This window comes from Rhinolophus sinicus, chromosome 2 (genome assembly GCF_057876585.1).
Source record: "Rhinolophus sinicus isolate RSI-liver-muscle chromosome 2, RSI-T2T, whole genome shotgun sequence".
Taxonomy (NCBI): domain Eukaryota; kingdom Metazoa; phylum Chordata; class Mammalia; order Chiroptera; family Rhinolophidae; genus Rhinolophus; species Rhinolophus sinicus.
This window is the reverse complement of record NC_142502.1, coordinates 146,791,482-146,805,747: the sequence shown is the minus strand read 5'-3', so window position 1 is coordinate 146,805,747 and position 14,266 is coordinate 146,791,482. Positions and strand designations below refer to the sequence as shown.

At 38.9% G+C, this 14,266-nt stretch overlaps 1 protein-coding gene across 2 annotated transcripts in view; it reads left to right on the top strand.

Annotated features, from left to right (window-relative positions):
• The window catches only part of COMMD1 (copper metabolism domain containing 1), a 112,994-nt gene extending 101,626 nt beyond the window's left edge, over window positions 1-11,368 (top strand). For both annotated transcript variants that reach the window (XR_016020450.1, XM_019717676.3), the window contains one exon: window positions 11,150-11,368. Coding sequence is in view for 1 of the 2 variants with exons in the window: in XM_019717676.3 (XP_019573235.1) it covers window positions 11,150-11,257 (108 nt within the window). In the remaining variant the exon portion in view is untranslated. The remainder of the gene's footprint in view (window positions 1-11,149) is intronic.
• The last annotated feature ends 2,898 nt before the right edge of the window (window positions 11,369-14,266 follow it).

The window sequence follows — 14,266 nt, the reverse complement described above, 5'->3', positions numbered from 1 at the left end:
GTTACTGAGTTTTCTGGAGATTTTGTGAGGACAACTGACAACAGGAATTAAGTGCTTTAAAAAAGTTAAAAAGCCTCCACTCCCACAAATTCTAATTATATTAAAAAATAAATTATGGGAAATGAAATTTTAATCAGTTAACTAGAAACTCAAGGGAGAAGAAAGACATTCGTTATCTAGGAAGTTTCAGACCTACCACGGATGATAAGTTACTGCTAAACAAAGCTAAGGCAACTAACTTCAACTTTACAAGTAGGACATACATGTTTTATATAAAGTGGCAAAAAGAAACAATTTTTCCCCCTTCTTCTGCCTCCCCACCCACCACTCTGGTTCAAGCCGTTGTTTCTCAGTCTAGTTGTGTAGGACACAGCTCCCTGGCCCATGCTGGTATTATGAGCCTTGCACTCCCCCCGGCTGAGGCAGTCAGTTGCCAGTTGGCTGCTCAGAACAGCTCATGGCAGCTCTCCCTGGCTGTCGGCCACTCAGAGCACATGGTAGCCCGCAGCAGCCCAGCTCCAGGGAGAGCTGTTGTTCACAAGCTGTAGAGGGCGCAGCTTACTGGCCCATGTGGGAATTAAACCAGCGATGTCGGTGCACAGCGCTCCAACCGCCTGAGCCACCGGGCCAGCCCAGAATTTTAAAATAAAATAACATCAGATCTTAATTATTCAGTGTCCTATTATCTGTGTTTCTGTTGCTTCACTTCCTGATCCTTTTTGGGTCCATCTTTTAAATAGTTCCACAAAATAGAAAAAGAAAGTGAAGTTTAAACTGGTTAATCTGACTAAATCATAGCAACTCTGCAAGAAGTTTTACAGAAAAGGAGATTTCTAGTTAGCAGGGCTGTTCCAAGGATCAGATGAGGTCATGCATGTGAAAGTGCTTTCTAAACTGTAAAGCACCACATTGATGTGAGGTATGGTTATTGCATATAAACAAAGGCCCAACACCTTAAATGATGTCAGAATTCAACCCTATATATAATAATAAAGATACAGTCTCCTCTCTTCTGCCACCTCCAGAAGTTTGCAACAAGTTATTTGAGCTAGAGAGACTGGTGGCTACAAATCCTTTCTCCTCCCGTCATCCCCATATTCTCTGGTAGAATGGTGTGCCAGACCCTGAGTCAGTCACCCGAGCTAGACTTTGGGACATAGTTGGCAAGCAAAGTACTTAATAGGCTCTGATAGGCTCTGAGAGTGAGGATTAGGAGATTTCCCCCCCCCCCCCCTCCCCGTTTCCAATCCCTTTCCTGGCAGCTGTTATCTGGCAGCCTCCATAGATTAAATGACATTTCAACATCAAGTTCAGTGAGGATAAGGCCAGCTATAGCTTCTGCCAAACTGGGCTGGCAGACCTGAGCAGTTACCAGATAGCTTTCATATATGTGTGTTTTTCTTGTTTCTGGACTATTAGAAATTCTTTTCTGTATGCTTCGAACAGCAAGCCTAGAATCATGTGTGAGATCATCATCAACCAACCATAAACACTTATCAGATGCTTGATAAACACAGGACCCTCCAAGCATTGGGAATTGTATGCACTGAATTGTGTTCCTTGCAAATTCATATGTTAAAGTCCCAACCCATAGTACCTCAGAGTGTAGCTGTATTTGGAGTTTATTGGAAGCCCAATGCAATTAGTCCCTTTTCCTCATAACCTCAGCAAAAAGAAAAAAAAGTATTTAAAATTTTTTCTCCCCAAATTATCATTTTCTGAATTTGAAAGTCCTATCCTTGGTCATTTCCACCTTTGCCCTCTTTACATATTTGCTTCCTCAAGAGAAGGGCTAAGGGAAATGCTGCTTTGTCACTGTGCCTATTTCCGCTTAGCTGTGCTATCATTGACTTAAACCACGTTGAGAAAGCTGGGAATAGAGAGAGTGGTACTATTGGCAGATCAAGTTGGTGATCCCTCTAGTTGGAGAAAATCTGCAGTTCCAGAATTGGTTTGATTAGTAGTGCTTGTCTTCCTCCCCTGGCAAAGACTTTGTCTCATTGTGGAACTCCTTTTTACTGGATGTATTAAGATGTTTCCCAGAAACTCATAGACACAGACAAATAGTTTAGTGGTTACCAGAGGGTAAGGGGGGTGGGGGGTGGGAGATGAGGGTAAGGGGGATCAAATATGTGGTGATGGAAGGAGAACTGACTCTGGGTGGTGAACACACAATGGGATTTATAGATGACATAATACAGAATTGTACACCTGAAATCTATGTAATTTTACTAACAATTGTCACCCCAATAAATTAAAAAAAAAAAAAAAAAGATGTTTCCCCCATCTTAATCTGTAGATTATCAAGAACCCTTAGAAAGTGAGTGCCATTGCATACTTTGTTCCTGCCTGACCAGTGGTCAGGATGAGATTTTTGTTTTTAATCTTCTCGGTTCCTGTCATGTAAATATATTGTAGTTTGTTTGTCAAAGTTGTTTGCAAATGAGTTTGCTCTGGAATGTACCTCATCAGGAATGACAGGAGCCCCAACTTGAACTTCAAACTAAAATTAGCAACACGCTCAAGTGCTAAAGAGTTTTATCATTTAGTTTCTCTAAGATTAAAGTGAAATTTCTCCCTCCTTCAATGTGATTTGCCTTTTCAGCTGTTCAGCAGTTGTCCCTCTGGTTCTTTGTCCATTTTCTCATGAGAACTACTTCTCTTAGCCAGAAGCTGGTATGATTTCCTATGGATCAAACCAGAACATCTAAAAATAGTTTTCTACCCAAATAATTTTTCAGCCAAAGTTTTTCAAAATACAGGAAATCTTAACAGCTAAAACTGAAATCCTGCTGAAAATGAGAAGTCGTAAAATGAACTGGAGCACAGTTTTGTACAACATAGAACTCAACCAGTGATCTAATTGTATTGAGCTTTTAGTGTTTCTATAACTTGGCTCCATTTTATTTTCTTTTGTTAGGTGTTTCTAAAATAGCTTTGTAAATGTCCTGGTGTTTATGTAAATCAGTATAAAATCAGGTATTTTAAATTAGTTCCCATTCTACTCTGTTACATGTACTACATTAATTGGGTTTGAAAGTGTCCAAACTCAGAGTGAGATGTGTCAGCGGGCAATGGTTTGAATCAAAGAACTGGGAATTCTGGTCTTCACATAGCTGGTTCTAGTGTTATTTTTTTCTGGTGGTAAAATAAAAATTGATGGTACGTCTACCCTTTGCTATCCACAGACTGGTAATTGGGAGCAGAATATATGTCAGGCTGCTTTGAAATCTCTGGGGGAGAAAGAATAGTGCTAGTCTTGGTTTAGCAGTACATCATTCAGCCAGTGGAAGAACCACTCACTCTTGCAAGGTCATAACTATTTCCTTCCTTTCAGAAACAAGTCAGGGTTGCCTGTGCCAAAATTCATGTTCCTTTGACTACACATTGGCCAGACAGGCATGTCTAGTTTTTTTCTACATGATGGCTCTAACTCTTTTTCTAGTTAAGAAATCTTAAACCAAAAGAATCTCAGGGTCTTGTTCTTGGCATTCTCCCACTTTCTCTTTTAGAAATTCAAACTTTGAATGGACAGTGTTCTTGGAATCTCGTTGCCTTGTTGGCTCACAGGCCCTGAGCCTGCAGATAAAAGTGAAAACACAGCAGCAGAAGGATGTATGAGGTGTGATCAAAAACGAGAGTGAATGTTTAAATAAAAAAATTATTACAGTGAAAGGCACAATGCCATTAATCCCCCTCAAAATATTCCCCCTTGCTTCAAACACACTTATCCCATCATTCTTGCCACTTTCCGAAGCAGTTCTGGAAGTCCTCGTTCGTGAGTGTATTTAGTTGCACTGTCATGGCTGCCTTGATGTCCTGAATCGATTCAAAATGTTTACCTTTCATGGTCATTTTGACTTTGGGGAAGAACCAGAAGTCACACAGTGCCAGATACAGTGAATAAAGTGGATGAGGACACACCGTAATGTATTTATTTGACAGAAATTGTCGTACCAAAAGCAATGTGTCGCATGGAGCCTTTCCCCATTGAGATCACAAAATACAGTGAATGCCACTGCCGCGTGCCATCCAACAGAAAGTCGGATTTTCAATACAGGAAGTGGTGCATCGAACCTTAGTAAGAGTGTGTGACAAGTTTCAACTTGTTTGGTGCAGTCAGTCAGGTGTGAGCTATGGTTCAGAGAAGGTGTGTTTTTAAGTGTGTTATAAATCATCCTCCATCATGACAACGTTCCATGTCACACATCACTTTTGGTATACAGCAATTTCTGTAAAATAAAAACATTACGGTGTGTCCTTATCCACCTTATTCACCCTATCTGACACCGTATGACTCCTGGCTCTTCCCCAAAGTCAAAATGATCCAGGACCTTGAGGCAGCCATGACAGCGCAACTAAAGACACTCACAAACGAGGACTTACAGAACTGCTTCAGAACGTGCAAGAACAATGGGATAAGTACGTTCCAAGCAAGGGGGAGTATTTTGAGGGAAATTAATGGCAATGTGTCTTTTATTGTAATACATTTTGTTTTTTAGTTAAACATTCACCATATGTATTGTTTGATCACACCTTGTATTGGTGTTTGTGTAAATTCAACCTTTGGTTTTCAGTGAGATTATCTTGCTAATGCTCCCTTAGTAAGATTATGTAGGTTTTCCTGGTGCCTAGCAACTTCAGTGATCCAGGTGATTAGAAAGGCATGGAGAGTATGGATCTGGGATCTGAGTAGCTTAAGGTCTTCACCTATGGATCTGTGCATCTGGTATGGATTATGGGTAAGGAGAAGGATTTGCCTTTGGTACTTTCCTAGTTCTTTTATAGTTTCTGTCCTATCTATACCTCATAGTGTAGTGGTAGATATCCTGTGTTTTAAGGCAGGTTTCTTGGGTTCATTCTTCCTGAAAGAAAATAAATCTCCTGATTCAAGTAATAAAAAGGTGTTGATGACTTTTTGTGTTACCTCTCCTGGGAGTATTTATCTTTTAAAAGATATCTAGGCTGAGAACAGTAGACCTGGTTACTAAAGGAAGGGAAATATTTGGAATAAGAAGATCTTTTTTATTTAAATTGCACCATATGGTATGACTTTCAAAAGTAGTTATGTGAAGTCACGATTAAAGTTTTTTCCCGATAGCTGTAATCTACTTTTCTGTAAAACTTCTTGCAGAGTTGCTATGATTTAGTCAGATTAACCAGTTTAAATTTCATTTTCTTTTTCCATTTTGTGGAACTGTTTAAAAGATGGACCCAAAAAGGAAGAGGAAATGAAGCAACAGAGACACAGATAATAGGACTCTGAATAATTAAGATCTGACGTTATTTTATTTTAAAATTTTGCCACTTTATGTAAAACATGTATGTGCTACTTGTAAAGTTGAAGTTAGTTGTCTTAGCTTTGTTTAGCAGTAACTTACCATCAGTGGTAGGTCTGAAGCTTCCTAGATAACCAATGTCTCTCTCCCCCCTTGAGTTTCTAGTTAACTGATTAAAAGTTAATTTCATCATATTTTTTAATATGATTAGAATTTGTGGGAGGCTTTTTAACGTTTTTAAAGCACTTAATTCCTGTTATCAGGTTGTCTTCACAAAATCTCCAGAAAACTCAGTAGTTGTTGTTCAGTAATGGTTAATGCTTTTATCCTGCACTGGTAGTGCCCTGTACTTTTCTAGGAGATTTTGGGAATATGGATAAACCCTTCCTCTAGAAGCTGCTCTGGCTCTGAAAGCAACTAGTATTTGCTGAGCCGTTGCTTTTTCATTTATTAGAGTGAATCCGTCTAGTTTTTGGAGACTCTGTCACAGTCCCACATAGCTCTTAGCACATAACGGAGACCAGTTCAATTTTGGGGTCATTTTAATTTACTTGTTTGGTCATTAAGTTGCAATCTTAGAGCTCCAAAAGCATCTGATTTCAGTCTTTTTCATCCTCATAGGATAATTTGCTTTGTGATTTACAGTATAATATTTTTTCCCTTTTAGAAAATTGGGTTAGCATGTTCTTTACACAGTAAATGCAGGACTTGTCGGCTATTATATTTGAAATGAGAATTTCCTCACAATAAAAAGGTGACGTGAGTATCATTGGTTGTAATATGTTGCTAAATTTTTTTGCTGAAAGATTTTGAAAAGATTATAAATCACAAGTTTTCTTTTTTAAAGTATTGTTTAAACTACAGCATAAGCTATCCATTGCTTTAGATATAGCACATAAGAACAGGTTACAGATAGAGATAAGGCCACGTTTCTGGAATCAAGACATTTGATGCAAATTCTTAATGAAATCTCATCTTCCACAGTTGTTACTACTGTTCTTTTTCTTCTTTAGTACAAAGTACTACTATACAAGATTTTGGTATCAAATGATAAAAGAAAAAAACAAATATTGTTTCTGGTTCATCCTGTTATTTACACTTGTGGGGGCAGCCTTCTTGTCAACTTAAGCATGATGAAAATCCTTGCTCTGCTCATCTTTGGAGTTGGATTGGGTGATTATATACTTTGGCAGTCTGAAGAGACTCATCTTTATGTTTATACTGAAGTAGTAATTGAGGCCAGAGAGTAAAGTGAGAAATGAAGAAATAATACCCCCACATAGAAAATATTGGACATGGCAGAGGAGGAGTTGGGAGTTAGGGAATAAATATCTTGACCTCTCTCTCCTCTTTCCTGAACCCAACTGTAAGCCAGAAAAAAATGGAGTGACACAATCTTAGAGAACATCTTCACAAAGTGTGGAACAAGCCAGAGAAGGTTAGAAATTAGATATGAAAGGACAAGTGGAAAATAATCAGCACAGTTTTCAGGGAACTATAAAATTTTAATTTGGGGTTAATGGTTCCTTAGGAAGCAACTTGGAAGATCCGTTGCCACAGAGAAGCTATTTTGAGGTCTCCTAAAGGAGTTCGGGAACATTATCAATGATAATTCTGAGAAACCCACAGGAAGTATGGGAATGAGTAGTGAACACAGGTTTACTTATGAAGATGTTTTGAACTTCCCCAGTGGGTAGGGTTCAAAGCTATTGGGTATCTTATTTATTATATAATCACTCTTCAAGAAGCCATTGCCAGTTTTGACCTTTGCCATGTGTTCTTGTTTTCTCTCCTGTTGTTAAATACAGAAGAATGGCAGAGCTGTAGGTCAGGGTTAATGTAAGTTTATGAAAGGACAGCCCAAACAGAGGGATAAGTATGGCTAAAGTTTTTGTTCAGTCAAGAGTACCTTTGTGTCAATAAATAAAACCAAATAAAAATTTGGGGAATAAGCCTTGTGAAATGTGGCCAGCTGTATATGACCTTCTTGAATCACTATCAATTAGTGGGATCGGATCCTAAGGCACCTTTTCCCACTCTTACTCTTCATTCCCCAACTTCAGCATTTTTTAAAGAAACCACAACATGTTAGAACTTGCCAAAGTTGTAACGCTCAATCTGTCCAATAAATTGAGGATAAAGCTTTGTGGAAATTTTGCATGGAAAATAATAATAATAATAATAATATAGGAAATAGGTTATGAGATTTCTTTTTTGTTTTATGTTGAATTTATTCTAAATGGTTCCACTTAGGTATTTAATAGGTCATAGTCCTTTTTTATATTCTGTTTTAAGCTTTTTGTCCCTGTGGTATTGTTACGCCAAAGAATTGTTCAGGGTATGCTTATGGGTGTAGATAAGGCAGTTATTTAAATGGACATCCTATAGAAAGAGGTTACTTAGTATAAAGACGGAGAAAACTAAACACTTGCTTGATAACAGCCTTCAATTGCTATATAAACTAATAATCAGTTATGCTCTCTGTACCTGCTAGGAAATGAGTTTAAACTAAAGCATTAAAGATTTAGGCTTGACAAGTTAAGAATTTCTTGAAGAATATTCGAGTGGTTACCTGGGGAAGGGTCCTTAACAACCTGTGAGATGTTCTTCTCTGGAAGTCAGTAAAGCTAGCGTGGTTTTTTGTTGTTGTTGGTTTGGAGAGGGTGGCCTCTCAAGGATCTCTTCTTAGGATTTTATGACTTTTTAGCTTTTGCACTTGGAGGGAATATTTGAATCTTTTGCCAGTGCTTTCTTTTCTAGTTTAAAATAGTTATTTAAATCCTTGAGCTTAAGACACTGCTGTACTCCCCATGATCACAAAGCACATACATACTCTCAGTGATGTGCTCGCTTATTCATCTGCTAACCACTTTCTGACTCTACCCTATGCTGTATCTACGCTCTACTGAAGAGAAGCAGGTTCTAATTCTTTTTTTTTTTAAAGATTTTATTGGGGAAAAGTATGTACTTCCAGGACTTTTTTCCAAGTCAAGTTGTTGTCCTTTCAGTCTTAGTTGTGGAGGGCGCAGCTCAGCTCCAGGTCCAGTTGCTGTTGCTAGTTGCAGGGGGCACAGCCCACCATCCCTTGTGGGATTTGAACCGGCAACCTTGTGGTTGAGAGGGCCTGCTCCAACCAACTGAGCCATCTGGGAGCTCAGCAGCAGCTCAACTCAAGGTGCCGTGCTCAATTTCAGTTGCAGGGGGCGCAGCCCACCATCCCTTGCGGGACTCGAGGAACTGAACTGGCAACCTTGTGGTTGAGAGGATGCGCTCCAACCAACTGAGCCATTGGGGAGGCAGCTCAGCTCAAGGTGCCATGTTCAATCTTAGTTGCAGGGGCCGCTGCCCACCATCCCTTGCCGGACTCAAGGAATTGAACTGGCAACCTTGTGGTTGAGAGCCCACTGGCCCATGTGGGAATCTAACGGGCAGCCTTCAGAGTTAGGAGCACAGAGCTCGAACCGCCTGAGCCACCAGGCTGGCCCAGGTTCTAATTCTTGACTTAGATACTTAAATACAGGAATTTGTCTTATTGTCTCTCATTATTATGATCAGTTAGGCCCAGGTCAGGGTGGATGACTTTGAAAAACAAAATGAGATGTTTCAGATTGTACTTTCTGTGCCTGACTAAATAAGCATGACCTGCATTTCTAAAGATATTTTCAAGTGCATTAGATGCACTTTATAGGGTACTCCAACCAAATGTGAAATCTGAAAAAAAAAAAAGCCCCAGTGTAAAGACTCTTAAATTCCTGATAAAATATTGATCGCATAACTAGATGAAGCTAGGCATTGATAATACAGTTTCATGTAGACAGTTTTTTCAAGAGTTAGATGTGGTTATACTCATATGTGTCTTTCTAAGACTGTTAGTGTGCATTGTTTCAAGGGATGAGAGATGAAGGTTGGGAGTGGATAGAAAATATTTGTTTAACTTTTGACTCTCTTTATCTAGCCTGCAATTTCTCTTTAGTATTTGATTTCCTTTAAAAATAAACCAAGCTTCATTAATACTTACGAGGTCCAATCAAAGATAATGTGAGTACTAAAACCTACAACAAACTAACGACCCCTACTCAGAAAAGATCCTGGGTATTTATTAATAAACTCTGCTCAAGTATTCTTATCTCTATGAGCATTGTGTTTGATAATCTCTTCCCATATAAGTGGAAAACCAGGTGATTATCTTTGTAACAGACTTTCTTTCACTGAGGTGAGTGGTGGATTACATCATCTTTTTCTTCCAGTTTCCTGAATATATATGTTAGACTCTGGTAATTACTAGTTTCTAGACCATTTATTCAAAGGCTGAATGTTGAAAAATGCTTTAAAGTTAAGCTAAAGAGCTCGATAAGACTGATTGAAGAATAAGAAGCTTTCAAATCTGAGACCTGTTCTTAATTTAGCCAACTGCACTGCCTAATTTGCCATAAATTTGCTCTTCTTTCTAAAAGGAGATAACCTCTCTTGTAGCTCAAACACAGGAAGCTTCTTTCTTGTTTTAAATTGGTTTTTGCTTTTGACTAAATGAAAACCTGGCAGTTTCTAAGCACACATGTAAGACTATACCCCTCATCTATCCAAATACATGTTCGAGGAGAAAGGTCCCTGTAGTCAGGGAAAGCTGCTTCCCTCCCTTTGGGAGACTCTCATCTGAGAGGCCCCTTCTTTCTCTCTGCACTTGTTTTTCCGGGGGGATAGTCGGTGCCATCCGGACAGACTCAGCACAGCAGCTTAGCAACAGCAAAGGTACCTTTTCAAAGTCACCTCCTGAAGGTTCTTCTAGCTGATGACAGAGTGACTCCCTCCCTCTGAAGAGGCTTGTGGTGGTCTTTTACCTGCCACTTTGCGGATGGGAGTGGGAAATGCCGTAGTATTTATAGAGAGGAAAATATAAAGAAAAAAAGCATTGATCTGGTGGCTCTGCCATCAACAGAGGGACAACAGGTATGTCATTTAACATGCCTGGTCCCTCCGTTTCTCTATCTAAAAAACAAGGCAGTTGGATTATATGATTTCTAATAATTCATACTGCTCTAAAAATGACATGATTGTGGTCCTTAAGGATCTTGAATATAGTCACTCTTGGATATATAATTTGCCCTTGTCTCTTAAGACAGTGTGCACCTAGGATTTGTTTAGTGCACATGAAATTTCGGTCGCCATTCTTGAAAAGCCTCCTTCTTAGCTCAATCAATCAATCCTAGATTGATTGATTGATCATCCTAACAATGATTGTAGGGAATATGTTTGAGGGAAATCTTGGGAGAGCTGGCTTGCAGCAAGTGGAAAGGCCCAAGAAATGTTTAAGGCTGTTTCAAGATCTGGTTATCTTTCAGTTATCTGGTTGTTGTTTCCTAAGTCACTTGGTCACAGCTTGTAACAATCTCTAGTATAACTGGTAAATCCAAGTTAGCCCAATTCCCAGGCTGACACAGAGCCAATCCAAACCCTCCTTCCATTGTCATCCTCCAGTGTGCTGTGGAGATAGTATGGACTTTGGAGTCAACCAGAGCTGGGAGTTCACAGTGTGACTGCCATTTTCTGATTTTGTATTACAGGTTAACCTCTCTGTTCCCCAGGGCCACCGTCTGTAAAACAACAATACTTAAGTATTTACCTTAAAGATTATTATGGGATCAAAGGTGTTGACAGACGAGATCCTCGAATACCTCTTTAACATTTATGAAACACCTCATAGAAGTTGTTTCATTTAGGCTATTGTGTTGGATTTGCTTTGCTAGGTCAACTATCATTTAGGTGTAGAGGCTTGAGTCAGGCCTGCTGGGTCTTTGGGGCTGGGTCACACCAGATCCAGAGCGTTGGCTATCTTGAGGGTCTCTTCTAAAACATCCTTTTATGTTTTCCAGGAATCTGAATTTCTGTGTTTGGAATTTGATGAGGCCCAGGTCAACCAAGTCCTGAAGAAGCTCTCGGAGGTAGAAGAAAGTATCAGTGCACTGATGCAGCCGACCTAACTGAAGATGGAGTTGTCGAAGCAAAGGTGTTCAGATCCCTCACCACTGACTTGTTTTTTCTTTTTTAAATATTATGAACCCATTAGTATTAAATCCTCAAATTCAAATCTTGCCTGCCTCTGCTTGCTGGGATTTATTTCTTCCTTTCACTCTTACAGTTGTTCTGCTGCAGAGGTTCTTATACTTCAGCAGGCAGAGGCACTTGTAAAAGCATTTTTTTAAAAGGAGGCTTCCAGGACCCTATCCCAAGAGACTTGGATTCAGTAGGACTGGGCCGGGGTTAACTTCAGAAACCCTTGCTGTGGTGGTTTGTTCCTGGGTGGGATTTTAGGAATTTATACATGATAAATTATGCAAGAATTAGAAAAGAGGGAAGAAAACATTTTGCTTGTGCAAATAAATACAAGGCTGACTAAATGTCTGCCTAAATAACATAGGAGAGATTTACTGATCCTACTTAGTCAATAAAACCAGAGATGCTTCTGGAACTGATTCAGGTATTTGGCTTAGTTCTGCCCAAAGGGGGAGGGGGGGTTGGGGAACGGGGCGGGGAGAATGGTGGTCTGATTTGATCTGAGCTACTGAGAAACATGGGCTTTTCTGGAACCTAGAACTAAACTGGCCTCATCATAAAGTGATTCTCTTTGCTTACCTCAGGTCAGGATTGTGGAAAGAGAAAAATGTCCACTGAAGTGATATGAGGTTTTTTACCTCAGAAAATTTTACTTGAGTCATCAAATAAAACCCTCTTCAAGAAAATTTCTTCAAAAAAACTAGTATAAAAACTAGATCCTAGTAGAGAAGTTATATAAAATGCCAAAATTATTCTTAGAGGAGGAAGCTGTCAACCAGTATATTGAGGCTATGGTCTTTGTCAAACAGGTTTTATTATCTGATATTGATAATATTTAGAAACCTCATTTGCCTTCGGGATGTAATATGTTCAAAAAATTGTAGTTCTTTTAGTCTGTGGTTACATCATATGTCAGTTCTAATGAGTTTATTCCAGGGCAGGAATAAGTCCTCTTCTGTTAAGCATTTTCTCCTAAAACAGTTTGGAGACATTTTAGGAGCTCCTCCAACACCCAAGCTGGCTCCTCCCTGATTAAATCCCTCCTAGCCGTTAGCAAACAATGACCAGAAGGTTTTAAATGGAGTCCCAGTGGACCCTTCAGAAAACATCTTGAAATAGTAGTACAGTAGTGTATTTTGGCCAGAGAACTATTAAAACTTGCATTCTGTTCCCAGGGCTACTGTCATATGATCCAAAGAATTTAGATAATGTCTCCTGCTGTAAAATGGAGGTAAAGAATATCTCATCAGATAGTGAGATTCCAGATGCATTGGAAGGAAGAACTGTAGCTACCACGTTAGGATTAACTCACATATCCAGTGAAAGTTTGTGGAAGCCTAAAGGAACAGTCCGTGGGCCCTCAGGGAGAGGAAATCATTGTCATGGTTTGAAGTTCTGTTTAGGTTATTCTATGAAAATAATGGCCACAAAAGTGGACATGGGCTTTTTTATTATATTCCCAAACTCGAGGTTGTTGGAAAAACTGTTAACATATACTGAGTTTTTTATCATCATTATCATCATCATAAAAGAAACTGGTTGCCAAAGGTTAACATTAAGCACTTTTAAATGCAAGTGGTTTTGGACAGGATTTGTTTGTGTGTGTTTTGTATTTACTGGTGATTTTTAAAATTTCTGATTACCAAAGGAGTATATGTTTATTGTATCTATTATGAAAATGCAGAACACACTAAGAACGGTTAAATGACCCATCAACCTAATATGTAGAGATAACAGAAAGAAGACTAGAACTGGAAGAAGAGTTGACTTTCCGTGAATAAATTCCTGGAAGTGGAGTACACTGTTTTTAAGACTTTCCTAAATGCTGCCAAATTGCCCTCCAGAAAGGTTATTGTCAGTGTATATTCCCTCTAAGAAAGTATGAGAATAAATCACTCCACTTCTTGCCTAATTGGATATTATCTGTTTTGTATTTACTGGGGACTAACTTTGTTTTGTAAATGTTTGCAAGAGACACTTACTTAAACCAGGACATCTCCCTGGGGAAAGGACCAGGGAAGAAGAAAACTGGCATAAGGGTTCCAGCAGACCCCACTAGGTTTCCTACCTCTGTAATCCTAGGTTAAAACCACTTTATTTTGGGGCAAAATAAAAATAATCCACAGCCTGAATTGGGCCTTATAGAAAGTGTACCTTCTTGAGCAATAAGCACTTGTCTATTTAGAAACAGCGCAGGCAAGCCAAAAGGTGCTTTCGGAATAAAGTCAGAAAGAAAACATCAGTAGTTTCGTGTTGATAAGGAGCAAAGGACTCGGCCTTTTCCTCAAGACTGGCTTTTCTTGGAAGCCCTGGTTCTTAGCAGCTTCATCAACGAAGGCTTCATTTCTACCATTACAGCCTCCCCTTTCCTTTGTATAACCTCTCTTTCCCCCAGTCTTATTTTAATGATGATTCAAAAAGAATAACAGCATTTTAAAATGTAGTTTAACTTATTCTCCCCCAAGTGCAAGAAGGCAGTGAAAAGCAAAAGATGACAGGCACCTAGTATCTGAACTTTTAAATAGCTGACATTGTGTCAAGCTATTAGTTACTGGAATGCTTTTTTTAGAACTGAGTGAAAATTTGGAAAACAGAATATAAATAGAAATTAAAGGAAAATAAATGTTAAACAGAATGTTAGAAAATATTTTTTTTGAAGTACACAATAAATATCAAGGCTAGTGAATGGACAAGGATATAGAAGGAAGCCTTCTAGAGTCAGCTCAGAAATAAGTGGATTATTTTCCTAAAAGAACAGGATGTTGGAAGGGATGGGCCTTTATGGGACCATTGCCACCTTTTAATTATTAGCTATCCAATTTTCCAACCAATGTTTTGACATACTTTAAATGGTGATTTAGCCAGCAGAAGAAAAATCCCAAATAGAACATAATTAGTTTGAGCTTAGTTCTGGTTACAAAGTATATAGTTTTTAA